General features: G+C 42.0%; 1 protein-coding gene across 1 annotated transcript in view; it reads left to right on the top strand.

Annotated features, from left to right (window-relative positions):
- The window catches only part of LAMA3 (laminin subunit alpha 3), a 246,918-nt gene that overhangs the window by 53,812 nt on the left and 176,446 nt on the right, over window positions 1-16,660 (top strand). The window contains exons 3-8 of the mRNA XM_007448619.1: window positions 159-276; window positions 1,565-1,683; window positions 2,896-3,066; window positions 5,580-5,671; window positions 8,989-9,104; window positions 12,250-12,368. Coding sequence (XP_007448681.1) covers window positions 159-276; window positions 1,565-1,683; window positions 2,896-3,066; window positions 5,580-5,671; window positions 8,989-9,104; window positions 12,250-12,368 — 735 coding nt within the window. The remainder of the gene's footprint in view (window positions 1-158; window positions 277-1,564; window positions 1,684-2,895; window positions 3,067-5,579; window positions 5,672-8,988; window positions 9,105-12,249; window positions 12,369-16,660) is intronic.

Genomic DNA, 16,660 nt, shown 5'->3' with positions numbered 1-16,660 from the left:
CCAATTAGAGATGTCCAGTAGGCAGTTAGAAATGGGATCTGGATCTTGCGAGAGGTGTGGCTAGATGTGTTGCCGTGGGAATCAGCATCATATAGAGATGATGGAGGGTGTGGACAGATGCGGCGACTTGAGTAACTGTATGTCCTTTGCTTTATCAGCTTTTCCAGGTGGCCTATATTTTAATCAAATTTGCAAATTCTCCTCGCCCTGATCTTTGGGTCTTGGAAAGATCCGTCGACTTCGGAAGCACCTACTCACCTTGGCAATATTTTGCTCGTAAGTAATCTAGCCTACCATGTTATGGGGGGTTTGAATTACTGGCAGCAGATCAAGACTGTGGGTTTAAGTAGAAAATTAGTCTCTCAGTGTGGCTAGTCAGGGGCTGGTCAATTTTAAGTTTCTAGGTTACCCTTGGAACATCCCTATTTCTCAAGCGCATTTGCATGAATTCCAAGGATACACATGTATAACTGGGGTTGAAACACCTCTTATGATAATGGTTCTTGCTACTATTTAGGGGGAAACAGTGTACCTATAACTGGGCCATAGCTTCAGTCCATTTCCTTTTTTTAAATATATATATATATATATATATATATATATATATATAAATTGTATTTATTGTATTTATTTATTTTTAGCTGCGCTGGGTCTTCGTTGCTGCATGTGGGCTTTCTCTAGTTGCTGCAAGTGGGGGCTACTCTTTGTTTCAGCAGGTGTGCTTCTCATTGTGGTGGCTTCTGTTGTGGAGCACGGGCTCTAAGCGCATGGGCTTCAGTGGTTGTGGCACGAGAGCTCAGTAGTTGTGGAGTGTGGGCTTAGTTGCTCCACGGCACGTGGGATCTTCCTGGACCAGGGATCCAACCCGTGTCCCCTGCATTGGCAGGCGGATTCTTAACCACTGCGCTACCAGGAAGTCCCTATTTTTAAAAATATTTAATTAATTAATTTATTTGGTTGTGCCGGGTCTTAGTTGCAGCAGGCGGGCTCCTTAGTTGAGGCATGCGGGCTCTTAGTTGTGGCAATTCATGTGGGATCTAGTTCCCTGACCAGGAAGCAAACCTCGGCCCCCTGCATTGGGACCGTGGAGTCTTAACCACTGCGCCACCAGGGAAGTCCCAGTCCATTTCCTTTTATGTAGAATTAGGAACTAAGCTCCATCTTTATGGATCCTGCCTTTCACATTACTTACCTTGTCTTTTTCACTAATGAAGAATGTCTGGGTCTCTGAACGCTGTGACAAATTGAGGTGGACAGGAATTTGGCTTACAAAGGCATTGGGTTTTCCAGGAATGCTCCTTAGAGGGTAAACTTGCCTAATGAGGAATGAGGATTTAGAACCATATCTCCAGACATTTCTGTTGCAAGTCACGTTGTCTGAAATGGCTTGGTATTTTCTTTCGTGAATTAAGAATTTCATTCTAAGCTTCTGTCTAAAAATCTTAAATGCTTCTCTGTTCTTTCCCTTTTCATGTATATTCTTAAGTAAACATAAGATTTCTTAAGAGATTTACAGCAAGATGATAATATTTTATTTTACAATATTAACATGTTTCCTTCCTAGATTCTAAAGTAGACTGTTTGGAACAGTTTGGACAGGAAGCAAATAGGGCGATCACGCGAGATGATGATGTACTTTGTACTACTGATTACTCCCGGATCGTGCCATTGGAGAATGGTGAGGTAAGTAGATTTGGGAGGCCTTGAGAGATAAGACTCAGAAATGAACATGAAAATGCCACATTTTTCATAATTGTGAAACTTGCACTTTCAAGGAAATCTAACATAGGTGGAATCACATGGAAGACTCCCAGATTGAGTTGTGTTGGAAATCTTTTTTTTTAAATTGAGGTATAATTGACATTGCAAATTCTATTTGAGGTCTAATTTTCCTTGGGAATTCAGGATTCTGGATTCACGGCCCACAGGTCTTGAACTCTTTTTTCTGGTGGACTATTTAGAAAGTGGGTCACTGGTGATTGTGGTGAAGAACCCTCCCACTGTTTCACAAGCACATTACCTCCGGTAAGAGAGGGGAGAGGAGGGCTTGGTGGCAGAACTAATCCCTGATCCCTTTCGGCAGGATGGGCATCATCTGTAGGGGAGAAAACAATTGCTGTCTCATTGGGGTTGCATGTGGTCCTTGTGAAGTCAGCCAGGCTGTTGTTAGGGAAGATGAGAAAAGAGAGTGGGGAAAATCAGAGAAGCATCCCACGGAGTGAGTTTCAAATGAACTTCTTTAAAGGGTGTCAGTCTCGTTCTCCTTAGGTAGAGAGATCTTTCTTGAGCAGCTGTATCTAGTATCTTCCAGTGATCGGTCAGTGTTTCATGTCTCAGTAACTGGTTGGGACTTGGACTTCATCGCCTCAAGCTTTAAAACAAAACCTGGGGGACTTCCCTGACGGTCCAGTGGTTAAGACTTTGCGCTTCCACTGCAGGGGGTGCGGGTTCGATCCCTGGTCGGGGAACTAAGATCTCGCATGCTGCGCGGTGTGGCCAAAGAAAAAAAAAACCTAAACCTGGGTTTTATATAGATTTTTTTGTGTCAACTTTATATCCAAAGACTTCCTTTTTTCACCCTCTTTCGGGATTTTAGATTACTTTAGCTTTGTTTCTTTGATGCAGCTTGACAAAAATTGTTTCTTTATATTTGTAGATTTTAATGTTATACTTTGAACATTTCATAGTGTTTATAGCCCCACAATGACAGTGGTAGAACAAAGGGTTTGTAAATGAAATGATTTACAAAACCTGAGAGCCCAGGTTTTGAAACATCTAATGACTCAAAGAAACCAAGTTAGTGTTTGGAGGCATGTGAGTTATTTTTAGTTACTTGCAGCTAAATTTTGATAACAAGACTTTTTTCCCCCCTCTGTGTGTGTGTGGTTCTTTTAGGTTGTGGTGTCCTTGATAAATGGTCGTCCAGGCACAAAAAATTTTACTTTCTCTCACACCCTGAGGGAGTTCACCAAGGCAACAAACATCCGCCTGCGTTTTCTCCGAACCAACACTCTTCTTGGACACCTCATCTCCAAAGCACAGAGAGATCCAACCGTCACTCGGCGGGTGAGTAGTGCTTTTAAGTGCCAAGACAGCAGCTTTTGGTACCTTGTTTGCTTATCAAATTCATTGCCTCGAACTCCTTCAAGTAAACTTTATAACCAGTAATGTCATAGGCGTAAGAGTTGTTCTTGTCTGAAATATTAGGTATAGCTTAGAAGTTTGGTGGTTAAAGACAAATCATATTCAGAGAAGATGAAAGGCAAAAGAGGACAGCCATCCTGGTATTAGTCTGCTATTGTAACAAATAATCCCCAAGTCTCAGAGGCGAACACAATAAAGGTTAATTATTTGCTCATGTCACAGTCTAATGTGGGTGAGCAGGTGGGATCAGCTCCACACAGTTATTCAGGGAACCAGGCTGTTTCTCTGTAGAGGCACAGCCATCCTGTAGGACCTCAGGGTCCTCCTCTGCACCTCCTGCACCTGGTCAGCAGATGAGGGAAGAGAGAAAGAGCATAGGGAGGAACCATCTCCTAACCACAGAGCTCACTTCCATTGGCAGGAACTGGTCGTAGAGCCCCGTGGAGATGCAGGAGGCTGGGTAACGTAATCGAGCCAAAGCAGAGGGGTGTGGGCGTTGGTGAGCGGCAGTACACGCTCCACTAGGGTTAGATGAACATCGTTTACTCTCAGTGTCAGGACGGTACCCTGTCGCCTGGGCACAGAGGAAACCAGCAGAATAAATACCCCCGAGCTCACTCTCTTCCCACCCTCTGATTCCCTCCCAGTTCCTCCCAATGGTCAAACCTAACAGGAGGCCAGAGAGCAAGAGGCCCTTGTCATCCCATAAAGTTTAGCCCCAGGGCAAAGGGCAGGGTGCGGAGGGGTGGAGAGTGGACCCGGGAGGGTGAATGGAAGATGCCAGCTTGCCTTATAGAGTTTGGCTTCTTCGGGAAGTAAGTCAGGGAGCTGGGAAAGGAAGGGAGAGGGAAAAGTTAGGTTTTGCTACAGTTTTGAGCATTTTCCAAGAAGGCCAGTCATCTGGAATGTAGGTGGCCCGTTTTCGGACTTTTTAAGCCCCCTTAGCTCCCTCTGAGCCGTTGTATGTGGGAACTACAACTGGATCCAAGAACGCAATTTACAAGGGTGAGCTGGGCTTTCTGGTCAACTGTAGCCAGACTGCGTTTCCATTCCTCCAGGTGTTTTGGAGCCTCGCCACAAATGTACCTCACCACTTTTTTTTTTTCTTTTTAGGGTTGCAAGATTGGTACTCGTATGTATGTAGATTTCTTTTCACTTAGGTGAACGTAGTCTTCTCTATTAAGTAATTTTTTGTGGAGTGCATCACATATATAATCTTGACACTCCCTCCCCAGCGGTCTAGGTTGCTTCTTTAAGTGGACGAGCCAGAATACCAGGTGTCCTGTCACACGTATCGTGTGTGCTGGGGTGAAGGCTGATGGAGGGCTTCTCTCTCGCCGCTGCTGCCCTAACCCATGTGTAGAGAGAAATTTCTGTGATCAGCATGAAAGCTTCTGAGTGTGAACTTGTCACAGAAGCCCTCCAATACTGAATTTTATCCATATTAACAAGAGGAATTGTTGATGCCTTTAGACTAAGTAAGACGTTGCCGGGAAGCTAAGACACTTAACAGCTTTTAGGGAGATCAGAACAGAACCCCAACCCTGAGTGACTGTGGGGAGGTTTAGGATGACTAATCTCAGCAACAGCAAAAACATACAAAACCCCTCTTGTCCCTGTGAATTCACAGACTTCCTCACTGACCGATATTCTCACTGGTGGCATGACCTCAGTGAGAAAGATGATTTCACACCCTCTGAATTCCTTACTGAGTCCTGTGCCTCCTGCCAAGTCTGAGAAGTAAGGGAGCTGGCGGATGGTGCCACCGATGGTCCCAAGTGGAGAGGCCTCCACCATGCTGGAGACATGCCTGGTCCACGAGGTGGCCTATGCATATCATTGGCCTGGTCTAGGGACCGAGCCTCAGCTGGGTCTGAAACTGTCTGGCCTTTTGGAGCTTGAACCTCTGCCTTTGGCTTTTTCAACCCTGACCTAGCAAGGCTTCCGCAACTGCTAGCGGGTCCTGCCAGTCTCAGCGCTGTATCTGATCCATCTTGGTGAATATTCTCTCCTTTCCTGAAGCCTAAACACAGTAGTTACAAAATTTTTGTTATAAAAATTATGTTTTTTGGTAAACAGATATGTCCAATTTATGGAACTCAGATTTACATTTAAAAAAAAAAGAGAAACTAGGAAGCACTTAATCCCTTTCCCGAAGGCTTTAGGGTATGATTCTTGTCCGAGGTAATTTCCCTCCGTGCATTTAATTCTTAAAAATGGACAAATTCAGCAGTGTGCTATTCAGTTTGATTGGGGAATGTATTTGCTTTCTAAGAAAAGTTACACCCACACGTGGCTCCCTTTTGTGTTGAGGGAGGCTCAGGAGTACAGGATGGAAGGAAGCAGGGTCAATACAGATGTATGTTAAAGGTTAGGAAAGGAAAGTTTACGTTGGGGTTTAGTAAAACTGGCATGTTCTGTTTTCTGTTCTATAGTATTATTATAGCATAAAGGATATCAGCATTGGTGGGCGGTGTGTTTGCAATGGCCATGCTGAAGTGTGCAGTGCAAACAATCCTGAAAAACTGTGAGTACATTGTACAGATTTTTCATCTTTCTATGAATAAATCTAATTGTTTCAGTAGATGTTTGCATCCTGTTAAATACTTCCTAAGTTCCTGCCCGCAACAAGAATGTTGCAATGCCAACAAGTAGGTGATGTGTATGTCTCCCCTGCTCCACCCCTACACTTCCCTCTCATCTGCAACCAGCCCATAGCAGACATAGTTAATCAATCACAGCACTCTGTGCATGATCAGGTACAAAGCCACCCAGACCCCCTTCCCCCACCCCTGCTCCAGACAGTGCCCCAGGCAGCCACAAATAATTGAGTAGAGTTGGCAAGAGAAATAATATTTGCTTGTCATCCCTGGTCTAGTGAGATCAGGGGTAAATGTTTTCAAATCCTTTTTCATCTTTAAAATTGTGGTGAAGTGCACATAATATAAAGTTTACCGTCTTAACCATTCTTAAGTGGGGGTGGTTTAAGTTCAGTAGTGTTCAGTTCACTCACATTGTTGTGCAGCCAAGCACTCTTTTCATTGTGCAGAACTGAAACTCTGTACACATTAAACAGCAGCTCTGCATTCCCTCCTCCCAGCAACACCTGGCAACACCATTCTACTCTATGAATTTGGCTACTCTAAGTGCCTTGTAGAAGTGGAATCACACAATATTTGTCTTTTTGTGACTGGCTTATTTCACTTAGCATACTGTCCTCACTATAGCACGTGTCAGAATTTCCTTCCTTTTTAAGGCTGAATAATATTTCATTATATATATACCACGTTTTGCTTACCCGTTCATCTGTTGATGGACACTTAGGTTACTGCCATCTTTTAGCTATTGTGAATAATTCTGCTATCAACATGGGTGTAACACTGTTTTGCTTTTAATTGAGGTATATTTCACATGCAGTAAGATGCATGGATCTCAAATATTGTGTTATGCAGTTGTATACACTCGTGTTATCACCTTAGGAAGGATACTTTGAAGGGCTGGAAATTACCAGACGCTGGATATAGTAATGATTGTCTCTCAATGTTTTATTTAATGTCTCCAATTCCACACGAGCAGCATTTACCAGGGGTACATTTTACTGTTAGTCAAATTCAGGTTTGTACATCATAACGCCTAGCTTCATGGTCAGGCAGAGGTGCCAGCTACCAACTTGCGTGGTAAGTTTGCGGCGCCCTTCTCCCTGTCTAGAAACAATCCCTAAGGCTGTCAGCCCTCCTTCAGGGATCCGGTGGTGCTTTCTGAGATAGCAATGTGAATCCATCAACTCACTAGCCCTTAATCAGCAAGGAGCTTATTAATGATTAAACCATCGCTGCCATGTAGACTCCTGAAGGGTAGGTCCTAAGGCACTAGAAGCCGGGTCAGGGAAGACCCGAGTTGGAGCGAGAGGGGAGAAAAGAGGTCACTCTTGGTCCCTGAGCCTGAGATAAAGTGATGCCACCTGGAAGAGGAGGAGAAGTCATCGGAGAGGGGTTGAGCTTCCCACTTGGAAGAGCTGCCGAGCCCCGTGCCCTTGGCAGACCTGGGGGATTCTGCACTGAGCAGTTTACTGCTCCAAGTGTGTGTGAGTGGAGAGGCTGTCTCCCCATCCCTCAGTGAAAGGCTCAGTTTGCCACTGGTCTATATCAGCACAACTGCCTTGCCTCCCCCTGCCTGTTGTGACCTGCACAAATGACTCATGGAGGCCTCCATGAATAGGAAAAAATCTTATATTGAAGGGGATTCAGTGACAATGGAGGGAGCCATGGCTGGACAATCAGAAATCAAGCAGAACCTCTGATGAGGCAGAGGAGGATTTAATCAAGCATGGGTACCATGCTGACTTTGATGTATGGAAACATGGGTGGATCACAGATTTAATTCTGAGCTTCCTGGCAGTCAACTCAAAAAGGGAGACCTGCTCAGTTTCATATTTCACTGTGATCATAATCTAAAAAGCAATCAGCTGTGTAGGAGACGATGAGTGTTGATGCTAGGGCCAGATGAGAAATCTACCTGGAGGTGGATGGAGTGGCCATCGTGAGGAGGATTCTCCAGTCAACAGCATCTTCAATAACATCCTTACAACTGATGCAAGGACAAATTTTCTACATCAACCATCAACCTGGGCTGAGAGTCAGAAAAAGCAATTACTTGGGAGTGACAATATGATTCAGATCAGTTCCCAGCTCTGTTTTCTTTTTCAGTGCTCAATGTGAATCTCCCTATAAGAGTAGTTGGACTCCACAATAAACCCCTCCTCCAAAAAAAAAAAAAAAAAAAAAAAAAAAAAAAAAAAAAAAAAAAAAAAAAAAAAAGAGTAGTAGGACTGTGTGTTCTTTAAGCAATTTTCCCTAAATATTCTTTCAGTTCAGCTTGCAAATAAACATCATTGGCAATGAGCTGAAATTGCATCTCTGACAAAAGCCCGTTTGGACTCCAGCTGTTCTGTGCTGCCAGTTAAATCTATGTCCATTTGCTTTAACGGGGAGCTGAGTTGGGAGAGGGGTGACGCCTTCCCGTAGGAGCATAACCATCCCACCTCCCCTCAGAAGAGTTGAGGGGATCCCCATGGGCACAGCCAAGGGTCTTCTTAGACTCTGTTTTGAACCCTCTTTCGAGCACAGACGAATGGAAGCTCAGAGCTTGGAGTTCTCATCCAACACCGTGGCTGCAGCGATTTCATTTTAGCTCAGAAACATTCTAAGGCAGGTGTATAGTTCTTTGAATGTCGAGTTGTGTCTTTACCCCATTGCTTTGTTGAGTAATCTGAGCTTTGGCTCCTGTGATGGAGCTGTTTGTTGGAGCTGGCATGGACTCTTGGAGCAGGGTCCTCTGAGATCTGGTGAGTAACTGTCTCTTGGATTTGGTGAATCTCTGCACTAGACCCCGGGTTGAAAGTTAAAAACCTGACCCATCTCACAGGACTACTCTAGATTTTTGTGAAGATGTTGATCTCCAACACACCTCAGTACACTCAGCACTTGCTTGCTCCTGTGTTGATTTATCATTATATAACGTAATAGGGAAGAAAGAGCTGGGACTTTGGAGGCAGACAAACTTAAGTTAGAAATCTGGCCCTCGGTTTATCATCTCCTGACCTTTGGCAAGTGTTTAAGTATCTCCGGATCTTAGTGTCACCACCTGTAAAATGGAGATAGTAAGCGGGATCGGGGGACTTGAAAGAGCGTACGCAAAGTGCTTTGTTCTCATAATCACTCAGTGGTACGATGGGTGACCATGATGACTCAGTTTTTCACACAGGAGCAACTGATCTTATACTTCAGTTAAACAGACAAACAAACAACTTTTCAGTAACTGAAATGTGCTTTGCTACATGCTCAGGTTTCGGTGTGAATGCCAGCACCACACCTGTGGGGAGACATGTGATCGCTGTTGTGCAGGGTACAATCAGAGGCGCTGGCGGCCTGCCACGCGGGAGCAGAGCAATGAGTGTGAAGGTGAGTGCTGGGGGAGGGGTGCTAGGAAGCGAGGCCCCACCCATGATCCCCATCCCCCCATCTCTGAGGACTGATGCAGTGTTTTCCCCATGCTCATGAAGAGGGTGAGATCATGTCAGTCTTAGGGACTCAGAACTGTCTTATGCAGCAAATAACTCAGACTGGAGGTAACAGTGCCCCACTCTAAATTCAGATACAAATATGAGAACAAAAATAACAATAACGCTCGTTAATATATATTAAGCATTCACTATATGCAAGGATTGGGCTTTGACAATTGGCCTTTCCTTTTAGCAATCTAAAATGTGTTGCAGCCACTATTAAATTGTAAACCCTTATCATTTCTTAGGATGCGATACTGGATTGGAATCCTAATTATTCTGAGGACCGAGATTCAGAGAAGGTGGTGAGATTGATGTCTAAACAGAGAGCTGGAAGTATTGAGGGAATAGGACTTGAGGGGGATGCAGGATGGAGGGGACCAGAGAAGGAAGGAAGAAAGAGGAGAGGCTGCTTTTAATTACGGGCACAATATAAAGTAAGAAAACTGTTATTTACACACACAAGCCCATGACATCCAACTGAAGATTTTCTTTTAAATCCATCTTCTTAGAAGACCATATATTTATTCCAGTTGCTGGAAACATTTTTGTAACTTTTAGTTATTGGCTTTGGAGACTGTGGCCTATTTTTTCTGAATATCCTTAGCATTTGAAGACGGATTTGCTTTTTTGAAATGACCAAAAGGCGTTTGGATCCAGGTTTGTTGAACTAGATGTGTAAGAAAGAATCTATACTTTATACTTTCTGGCCAAATAGTTCTTGTAACTTTAAGAGATAAGACTGATGATCTCTGTGACCAGCAAAATTACTTAAAATGCATTTCCAGTGGGGAATTCTGAGCACGCTTTGAGAGATGCTAGCATTGTTGGAAGGTGTTGCCCAAGGTGAACACTCAGGTGATCTCTAGGTCCAGGTCGTTACCCGGATGGCCGTTCTCACTTTAGAGTCATAGTTAACAGGTTCCTTTGCAGTGAATTCCTGATTCCTCACCCCTAGATAATAGGGCCCCAAAGAGGGAAAAGTAATTATCAGGGGTTATTTCTTCCAATACTTTCAGGTGCTGGTTTAGGATACTTTGATTGAATAAGTGTCATCACATGAAATCCAACATTCATTGTGTGGTTAGTTTTCCAGACTAATGGAACCGCTCAGTGAATGACAACGCTTTACTCCAACACATATGACAAATTTTAAATAATTTCCTTTCATAAGTTTTTAACCTTTTTACACTTGCCAAAATGGTTAAAACTTATAAACAGCCTATGGAAATCAGACCTGTTAAGATATTTGTTAGATGCTTTCTAAATTCCATTTGAGTTACTGCAATTCAAAATAAATAGACTTCTTAAGAAATAACTGACGTAGTAAATGTAAATGCTTAGAATTTTTAAAAAAAATCGTGACACCACTGAGGAAATGAAAATAAGAAAGGGCTCAGCCTGTTAAAAACAGGGTAACTTGAAAATCTAACCCTAATAGATTTATCCGAGAACTTAATTAAAACACATAAATTCCTAGAAAGACTTGGAAAATTGGATCTAGGTGGAATGTAGTGAATATATATTCTGCCTAAGAGAGAATGAGTGTTTTACTCGTTAGATCTTTTTTCATCTTGGCAATGATGAAAATCCTAAATGGGGTTTAAGTCATATTTTCTAATTTTAGAAGCATCATACATTACTTGTAGATAACTTGGAAATTTCTTTTTTAAAAAGTAAAATCATTAATACTTCTACTACCCAAAGAGAACCACTATTAATATTTTGTTAGGTATTTTAGTGTTTTTTTCATGCATACTTTAAATGCTCAAGGGTATATTATTTATACAATTTTATATCCTGAGCTTTTTCACTTGATATTTTAAAATATGTTCCCATATCGTTAAAAACTCTTGACATCTTTTTTGATGACACATATTCAATAGTATTGTCATTCTCTGGATTCAAGTGCATCTAAAAAGTGTTTGAGTACTTACTGTGTGCTGGGGACGATGCTCTATTATAGACAAAACAGGAGCAGTTCTTGACTTCATAGAACTGACAGGCAAGCAAATATATTGTTGTTTGCTTAGCCATTTCCCTATAATTAGATGTTAGGATTATTTCCAATTGATCACTATTATAGATAGTGCTGGGATGCAAGGCTTAGAGTGTTGAATGGGAATAGGTTTTGGAGTCACAGAAAGACAAGTCAGGATTCTGCCTCTCTTACTCGTGAAGTCTGTGACTATGTGCACGTCCCTTAACCTCTCTGAGCCTCAGACTCCCTATCTGGGCTATAGGCATAACAGCACCACCCTTAGAAAGTTATTGTGCAGATTAAATGAGATAATGCATGTAAAATGCTTTTCACAGTGTACCAAGAACTCAGTTATTCTTATTAATTAATTAATTAATTAATTAATAGGCTGCCTTGAGTCTTAGTTGTGGCACGGGGCATCTTTGTTGAGGCACGCAGGATCTTTTTTTGTTGCAGTGCGTAGGCTCTTTGTTGTGGTGCGCGGGCTACTCTCTAGCTGTGGAGTGTGGTTTTTCTCTTCTCTAGTTGTGGCGTGTGGGTTCCAGAGCGCATGGGCTCTGTAGTTTGTGGCAGTGCAGGCAGTAGTTGAGGTGCACAAGCTCAGTAGTTGTGGCACTCGGGCTTTAGTTGCTCTGCGGCATGTGGGATCTTAGTTCTCTGACCAGGGATTGAACCTGCGTCCCCTGCATTGTAAGGCGGATTCTTTACCACTGGACCACCAGGGAAGTCCCTCAGTTATTCTTGACAATAGCAGTAGTAGTAATATTCTCTTTGTGCATAAAGCTTAATTGTCATTTTGGTTTATCTTAATTTGTAATTATATATCTTATTTTTTTTAAAAAGAGAAACCTCTCACTTAATATCGGATGAAAGAAGGTATAAATTGCATATGTTGATAGGTGGGTCTTTGTGTAAAAATCCCCCAAATTTTCCACTTTGGGTATCCCTGGTGTTCCAGAATAGACTTTCTTGTAGCTCAGTGTAGCAACAATACTCTCCGGGGGAATTTACTAAGGGTCTCATAGTCACGGTGGAGTACTAACTTAGAATGCTCTTTTTTCAGCATGCAACTGCCATGGCCACGCCATCGACTGTTACTATGATCCAGAAGTTGAGAGGCAGCAGGCAAGCTTGAATAGCCAAGGCATCTATGCAGGTGGAGGGGTCTGCATTGACTGTCAGGTGAGGCACTATTTAAGTCAAAGTGAATGTGTCACAGTAGGAAATGAACACTCAGTAAGCCCTGCTCTAAAAAGATGTCAAGAAAGTGATATGCAATTCTAAGGATTTTCTGACGCCGTTTCTCCACTTTTGTACACAGAAAGCTTGGTTAGCTGGATGTAATTTAGGGAAAATGGACTGAGGCATGTTTGTCCAAACTCCATTGATTAGATTCTTCATTTGGGTCTTTACCTAAATGGAGGGGAGAATTCCTGGCTGTCATCCTGACTGCTATCCATCTTATATTAGAAAGGCTCTAAGATAGGAGGGCAAATGGGTATCAGCTTCAGTGCTGACTCTAAATCCTATTTTCAAATGGATTCTGAATCTAGAGGAAGTATATCATGATCAATTAATGATGTCTGCTGTTGACACTAAATAAGAAAAATGGATTTTTCATCCCTCTTATAAGGACGATTGGGTTCACTGGAATTTAAGTAAGAGGAGTGTATGGCAGAGGAGGGTATATGTGTATCTGCCTTGAGATATTCATTAAAAATTGTGTAAAATGTTCATGAGTTTGGTCTATACTGTCATTCTGTCGTGTGCGCTTTCAGAGTGATGTTTTGTTAACGTTGCCAGTAAGGAGGCACTCTTTACGTGAGATGCCCGTGTATGTGGAACCAGGGCTACACACCCTTAGAGAGACCCACCATTCTCCACCTGTCTCCCACTCCACACATTTTATATCATCTGTCACCATAGTTAATCAAAATACAAGTAAATATAAGTCATAGGTTTGTTACAAATCACAGGGTTTCACGGATAAGTGAAAGATCCCAGGATCTTCTTAAAGCTATGCATTACAAGACCTTCAGGTGATTTGCGTGCACGTTAAAGTTACAGGAGCACTGGACTGTCTGCACTCTGATGAAGGGTATTTATGAAAACCCTACAACTAACATCATATAAGTGATGAAATATTGAACTCTTTCCTTCTGAAGATTGGGAACAAGGAAGGATGCTTGCTTTCACCACTTTTGTGAAACAGTGCCCTGGAGGTCCTAACCTCTGCACAAGACAAGAAAAAGAAACAAAAGGTGTTAAGATTGGAAAGGAGGAAGTAGAACTGTTTCTATTTGTAGATGACATGATTCTTTATGTAAAAAAGCCTGAGGAATGTACAAAATAATTACTAGAACTAATTGAATTTAGTAATATTGCAGGATACAATGATAATATAGAAAAACCAGCTATATATACTAGTAGCAAACAATAGGAAAATGAAATTAAAATTCAATTAAAAATAGTAACAAAGAACATAAAATGCTTAGGAATAAATTTAGCAAAAGACATGCAAGACCGCTATATTAAAGCTAAAAAAACTTTTCTGAGAGAAATCTAGGAAGACTAAATAAATAGAAAGGTGTAATATATTTGTGGATTGGAAGATTCAGTATTATTAAGATACCAGTTCTCCCCAAATTGCTCTACAGAGTTAACGCAGGTTCTTTTTTTTAAAAAGAAGCTGACAAGTGGATTCTAAAATTTATATGGTTATGTAAACGACCTAGAATATCCAAAGCCATCTTGAAGAAACAGAATAAAATTGGAGGACTTATCTTACTTCAAGATTAACTATAAAGCTACAGTAATGAAAACATGGCGCTATTGACATAAGACTCGAAGAATAGATCAATGTAGCAGAACAGGGAGCACAGAAACAGACTCACACGTGGACATTTTATTTTATTTTATTAATTAATTTTATCTCATTTATTTTTGGCTGTGTTGGGTCTTCGTTGCTGCCCGCAGCCTTTCTCTAGTTGCGGCGAGCAGGGGCTACTCTTAGTTGCGGTGCATGGGCTTCTCTTTGCGATGACTTCTCTTGTTGCAGAGCACGGGCTCTAGGTGCGAGGGCTTCAGTAGTTGTGGCTCGTGGGCTCTAGAGCGCAGGCTCAGTAGTTGTGGTGCACAGGATTAGTTGCTCCGTGGCCTGGGGTATCCTCCCGGACCAGGGCTCGAACCCGTGTCCCCTGCATTGGCAGGCGGATTCTTAACCACTGTGCCACCAGGAAAACCCCTGGACATTTTATTTTTGATAAAAGTACCAAAGCAATCCAGTGACAGGGGATGGGGAGAGAAGAGAAAAGTCCTTTCAACAAATGGTTCTGTAGTAACTGGATTTATATGGGAAAAAAATTAACTCGGACCCCGACCTCAAATCATACACAAAATCTAAATTGATATGGATCAGACCTAAAGTAAAGTTAAAGCTTTTGAGAAAAATATAGGCAGATATCTTTGTGATTCGAGGATGGACAAAGTTTTCTTCGTTCATAGGAAGCAATAACCATGAAAAATTGACAAATGAGACTTCATCAAAATTAAACACTTTTGCTCACAAAAGACACTGAAGAAAATGAGTAGGCAAGCCGTGAACAGGGAGAAAATATTCAGAAAACATAAATCTGACAAGTGGTTGGCATCCAGGATACACAATATAAAGAACTCCCGCAGCTCAATAATGAAAGGACAAGTAACCCAATACAATTGAAAACGACTTGAATAGCCACTTCACAAAAGTGGATGTATGAATGGCCAATAAGCATACAACAAAGGGCTTAACATCATGAGTCATCAGAGGAATGTAAATTAGAGTTACAATGACTTACCCCCAATTTTGGTGAAGATGTGGAGCAGCCATACCCATCATGCATTGTTGGTGTGAGTGAAAAGTGGTGCAATCACCTTGGGAAAATATCTGGCAGTTTTTAAAATATAATTAAACATACACCTACACCATGACTCACAAATTCCATGCTTAGGCGTTTAGCCACGAGAAATGGAAATGTGTGTTTACAAAAAGTTTATAGCAGCTTTATGCACAGTAGCCCCAAACTGGAAATAGCCCTGGTGTCCTTCAGTAGTAGAATGGAAGAGCACACACTGGCATATTTACACAGTGGAATACAATGGGCAGTAGGAAGCAACAAACTATTGATGGTGCAATAACGTGCAAGAATCTTAACAGCATCGTGTTAAGTGAAAAAAGCCTTCCCAAAAAGAATACTGATCGTATGAAGACCATTTAGATGAAATTTTGGAACAGGCAAAACTAATCAATAGTGGAGGGCTTCCCTGGTGGCACAGTGGTTGAGAGTCCGCCTGCCGATGCAGGGGACGTGGGTTCGTGCCCCGGTCCGGGAAGATCCCACATGCCGCGGAGCGGCTGGGCCCGTGAGCCATGGCCCCTGAGCCTGCGCGTCCGGAGCCTGTGCTCCGCAACAGGAGAGGCCGCAACAGTGAGAGGCCCGCGTACCGCAAAAAAAAAAAAAAAAAAAAAAAAGAAACAAAAGTGGAAAAAATCAGAACTATCGTTGACTGTCGGAGCTGGTGGTGAGGATTGACTGGGAAGAGGCACGGGGACACTTTCAGGGGTGGTATTATTGTTCTGTATCTAGATAGACATCTGGGTTTCACAGATATATGCATTTGTTATAACTCAGTGAATGTACAAGAGTTTTGCCCTTGTGTACAAATTTTATACCAAAAGAAAAAAAACTATGAACAAACATTAAACTCCAGTTAACTATATGCATACCTTTAGCTATGCATATAATTAACTGGAGTTCTTATAATAACAGTTAATATAAATAGCTAAAGTATTTAGGGGACGGTAACTGATATCTGCAATTTATTTTGAAATGCATAAATAAGATGGATTAATGGGTGGATAGAAGAATGAGTAGGTGGATAATTATGTGAAAAAACAAGTGTAGTAAAATGTTAATGGTACACTCTAGTAGAGGGGGTATAGGTGTTTATTGTGAAATTTGGATTTTTTGGTCATAAAATACTGGGGGAAAGGGCAATGAAGGAAGGCAAGGAGCACAGCATTTTTGGATTGACTCCTCGATTCCTTTCTGTTTGATAAAATATTGTTGCTGTTAATTAAGGTTGAAGATTACCCGCGTTATTTTAGATGATGCTGGAAGACACTTTATCTCCATTAACTAAAACAGAGTCTTTATAGCTTCTTCCATGGAGACACGACTTCCAATCTAAGTCTTGAACTGTTTGTGACCCTAATGTGTTCGTCTCACTGTTTCCAAACTGTTTGTTTTTCTCTCTCTTTCACACACACATACACACACCACACAAAGCTAAGAGATGGGGATCAAGAAACAGACGGAGCACATATGGCTACGTTCCCTTCTGCAACAAATCCTACAAAATGACAGGAAAGATACCAAACAAGCAAAATACTCTCTCCTTCCAGAATCCACAATAGCATGAAAAATAAGAAAGAG

Source organism: Lipotes vexillifer, unplaced genomic scaffold, assembly GCF_000442215.2.
Source record: "Lipotes vexillifer unplaced genomic scaffold, Lipotes_vexillifer_v1.1 scaffold168, whole genome shotgun sequence".
NCBI lineage: Eukaryota > Metazoa > Chordata > Mammalia > Artiodactyla > Lipotidae > Lipotes > Lipotes vexillifer.
This window is presented reverse-complemented; position numbering and strand designations above follow the sequence as displayed.